The sequence below is a fragment of the Orycteropus afer genome, unplaced genomic scaffold (genome assembly GCF_000298275.1).
Source record: "Orycteropus afer afer isolate SDZICR_OR568_19922 unplaced genomic scaffold, OryAfe1.0 scaffold00739, whole genome shotgun sequence".
Lineage (NCBI taxonomy): Eukaryota > Metazoa > Chordata > Mammalia > Tubulidentata > Orycteropodidae > Orycteropus > Orycteropus afer.
Window position 1 is genome coordinate 605,573 of NW_006922326.1, and position 3,598 is coordinate 609,170.

General features: G+C 40.7%; 1 protein-coding gene across 1 annotated transcript in view; it reads left to right on the forward strand.

Moving 5' to 3' along the window:
* Window positions 1–3,598, forward strand: part of CUNHXorf58 (chromosome unknown CXorf58 homolog) — a 77,494-nt gene that overhangs the window by 12,086 nt on the left and 61,810 nt on the right. The window contains exon 4 of the mRNA XM_007957374.1: window positions 801–900. Coding sequence (XP_007955565.1) covers window positions 801–900 — 100 coding nt within the window. The remainder of the gene's footprint in view (window positions 1–800; window positions 901–3,598) is intronic.

Genomic DNA, 3,598 nt, shown 5'->3' on the forward strand with positions numbered 1-3,598 from the left:
AAGCATGTTAACACACATCTATCTCTTTTGAACCTGATACAACCTTGTGAATCAGTCTTATTATTACATTTTATAAGTGAAGAAGCACCAATTGCTAGAATTTAAGTGACTTTCAGAAGGTTATACAACTAATAAATGGCATCAGCTAGGATTCAAAGGTTTGTTTCCATACTTCAAGCCCTTTCTCCTCTACATCTTATACACTGCTTTTCACCAGAATATCATGGCATTATGCAGGAGTACCTCTCTTTGCACATAGTCTTGTGAGAGGTAATGACAGTCTGCCAGTGCTGGGACACAGTGGAAAATAGAATAAATTATCTGACCTAACCACCAATGTTCAAGCAAAGATTCAGAGAGGGAGTTTCAAGAGCATGGTCATCTGCTCCAGAAAGAGAATTGGGCATACTGCAACTTAGACTATTCCACATTTCATTTTCATAGCACTTGAACTAGATGGACAGTGTTATTAACATCTAACTAGGAGTTGAATCATTTTATGTCACAAGTTTTTAGAAATCAAGAATGTCTCACACTTTTTGTCTATACTATGCCTTTTAATGATAAAGTTTTGGTCGAGGCATTTTTTAATCTCAAGATAAATATTCTCCAGTATTTCATATCCTCATTTAGACTATATTCTGCAAATGACCAGTTCCAATTACCACATCTGAATATTTCTCATTAGGTCAGTCTTGGAGTTGGGGTAGGGAGGTATAGGAGGAGGAAGCATAAATCCCCAGGATTTTAGAAAAATGAGAGTTACTGCATAAATCTTAACCTCTTTCTCTCTCTCTCAGAGTTAAGAAAAATGTTGCAGCTCAAGTTATACAGTTTGCATGGTCTGCATACAGAGACAAACTACTGTTTCAACTCCTAAAACATGCAGTTCGTGCAGCAGTATGTATTCTGCTTTCTGTTTTCAACAACAGATTTAATTACCAAGCTAAAAGATCTGTTAATTAAAAACAGGCTATATCACTTTCTTTATCACTTCTATTTGGATCTAATAATATAGCATGGGATTCTGGGATTGTTTATTTTGTTAGCCATAAAAGAATTTTTCTGGATTTATTTTTTTAATATGGATGACTATTACTTCATGTTTGAAAATAATATGCTAGGTTGTTATTTGTAAACAATTTGGTTCTTTATTTGAAGGTATGAGACAGTGATCTTAAAACAGTAAAAATCTCTGAATTAGAGGTTCCCTCACTTTCCACTCAGCAGCTTCACTTCTAGGAATCTACTTGTTCTGGTTACCTAGTGTCGCTCTAACAAGAACATACCACAAATGGGATGGCTTGAACATTTTATTTTCTTACAGTTCAGGAGGCTTTAAATCCAAGTTCAACGTGCCAGGCTCTAGGGGCTGTGTGAAAGCCCCTCAACCTTGGGCTTCAGCTCTGCCTCTTGCTCCCAGCCCACTGAAACTAGAGGCATCTCTTCACTCAGGCAGCTACTGGCTGCTGAGGCTAACAAGCCCAAGGTCGACAAATAAAATGACACAGTCTCAATGTTTGTTACCAAACCACAGGGAGGCCATTAATTTCAAGTCCATTGTAAGTCCCAAGGGGCTGCTGAACAATGACATGGCTACATGCAGGGTTCAAACATGCCATAAGCTAAAGACCATTCCCAAAGCTGTTTCTTATATATGGGAAGCATACCACATACCCAAAGGCAGCTACTCACCTGCTTGTGGTAGATCCCACCATGGAGTTGATTGCCAGTCTCCTGGGGGAATAAATACCATCGGCTGCCCAACCACTCAACCAGGCCCAACCAAGCTGACATACAACTTTAACACACCATTCTATAATATATGTACAATTCACTGTAGCATGTTTGAAAAAGCAAAAAAATTAAACCATATGAAGTCCACCGATAGGATGCTGCTCAAATAAATATTGGTGTTTTCACAGCATTAAACATTGCAGCCATTAACATGATTCTGCAGTAGAAAGATCTAAGATACCTCATTACTGAAAAAGGCAAGTGCAGAACAGTATGAATAATACGATCCTATTTGAGTGAACAAAAAACTTCACATGACACCCCCCACCCTTTCAGGAAAAACTATGTGGCAACCTCAGCAGAGCATTAAGCCTTCCTTGGTATAATACTGAATGTACTACTAATAAAATAACCCATAATTCCAGTAGTCTATTATTAGTGACAGTCATATTAAGGGAATTTTAGCAATTCTGAAAAATCATGGAATCTGAGTTCTTCACCATCTGACCCACAGACCTATTTCTGATGTTAGTAAATGCAGAGTGCATCAAAGAAAACCTCCCAAGTCAACTATGGATATTTCAGGTCCAATGTCCATTGTCTTCCCATCTGGGACTTACATTTAATTATCATAATACTTGTTTAGTTGTAAATTTTAGACTCCTTTAGTAACAAAGAAATTGATTCTTTTTACTCTGTTACCCTAATGCTTCAAATTACTACCTTATATTAATAATACTTTCTCATTTTAAAAGCCTTTCAGTGCACTTTTTTTCTTTTTTGTAATTGTCATAAGCATAAAAGTTGAATAGGATCATATGGGGAAAAGAGTAGGGGGATTTTGAGTCAGACATCTAAGTTTGAATCCTCACTCCCCATTTACTACCTATATGCCTTTTGGCAAGGAGTCAGCCGCAGGGATCCAGGTAAGGAGAGGGAACCCAGGCCACGCCCCACAAGCGGCAATGTGGGAAAGCAGTAGAAAGGAGAGTATAAAGGATAGGGGGACCAGGACAGAGAGAGGAGTCAACTGTAGGGATCCAGGCGAGGAGAGGGAACCCAGGCCATACCCCACAAGCGGCAAGGCGGGAAAGTGGAAGGCTGGAGAGAAAAAGGCTGGGGGACTGGGACAGAGCAAGGAGTCAGCTGCAGGGATCCAGGTGAGGAGAGGGAACTCAGGCCATGCCCAACAAGTGCCAAGGGGGGAAAGTGGGAGAAAGGAGAGTAAAAGGAGAGGGGGACTGGGACAGAGCGAGGAGTCAGCTGCAGGGATCCAGGTAGAGAGGTTGGAGAGGTTTCCAACAGCTAAGGGAAACAAACTTGTCTGTCGGTTTGTCCTACTGTGGTGACAGGTTGCTGTGGGTCTTGAGGCTGTGCCACTGGTGTTTCAAACCCAGCGGGGTGTATGTGGTGCATAGGTATCAGCCCGGCTTGCAGACTGAGACAGACTAGGAAGAAGGAAGAGGCCATCCACTTCTCAAAGAATTGGCCAGGGAAACCTTATGAATAGCAGGGAAACACTGTCTGATATATTACTGTGCAACTTTATGAATAGTCCGGAAACATTGCCTAATACAGAGGAGGAGGATGAGTCACTTAGGTTAGAAGGCTCTCAAAACAGGACTGGGAAAGAGCTGCATCATCAGAGCAAAACCAGCCTCACTCATATGGATAAGGTAAAGCTTTCAAGACCTCCATTTGCTGATGTGGCACCACTCAAATTGAGGAGAAACAGCTGCAAACATCCATTAATAATCGGAACATGGAATGTATGAAGTATGAGTCTAGGAAATTTGGAAGTTGTCAAAAGTGAAATGGAACACATGAAGATTGATATCCTAGGCATTAGTGAGCTGAAATG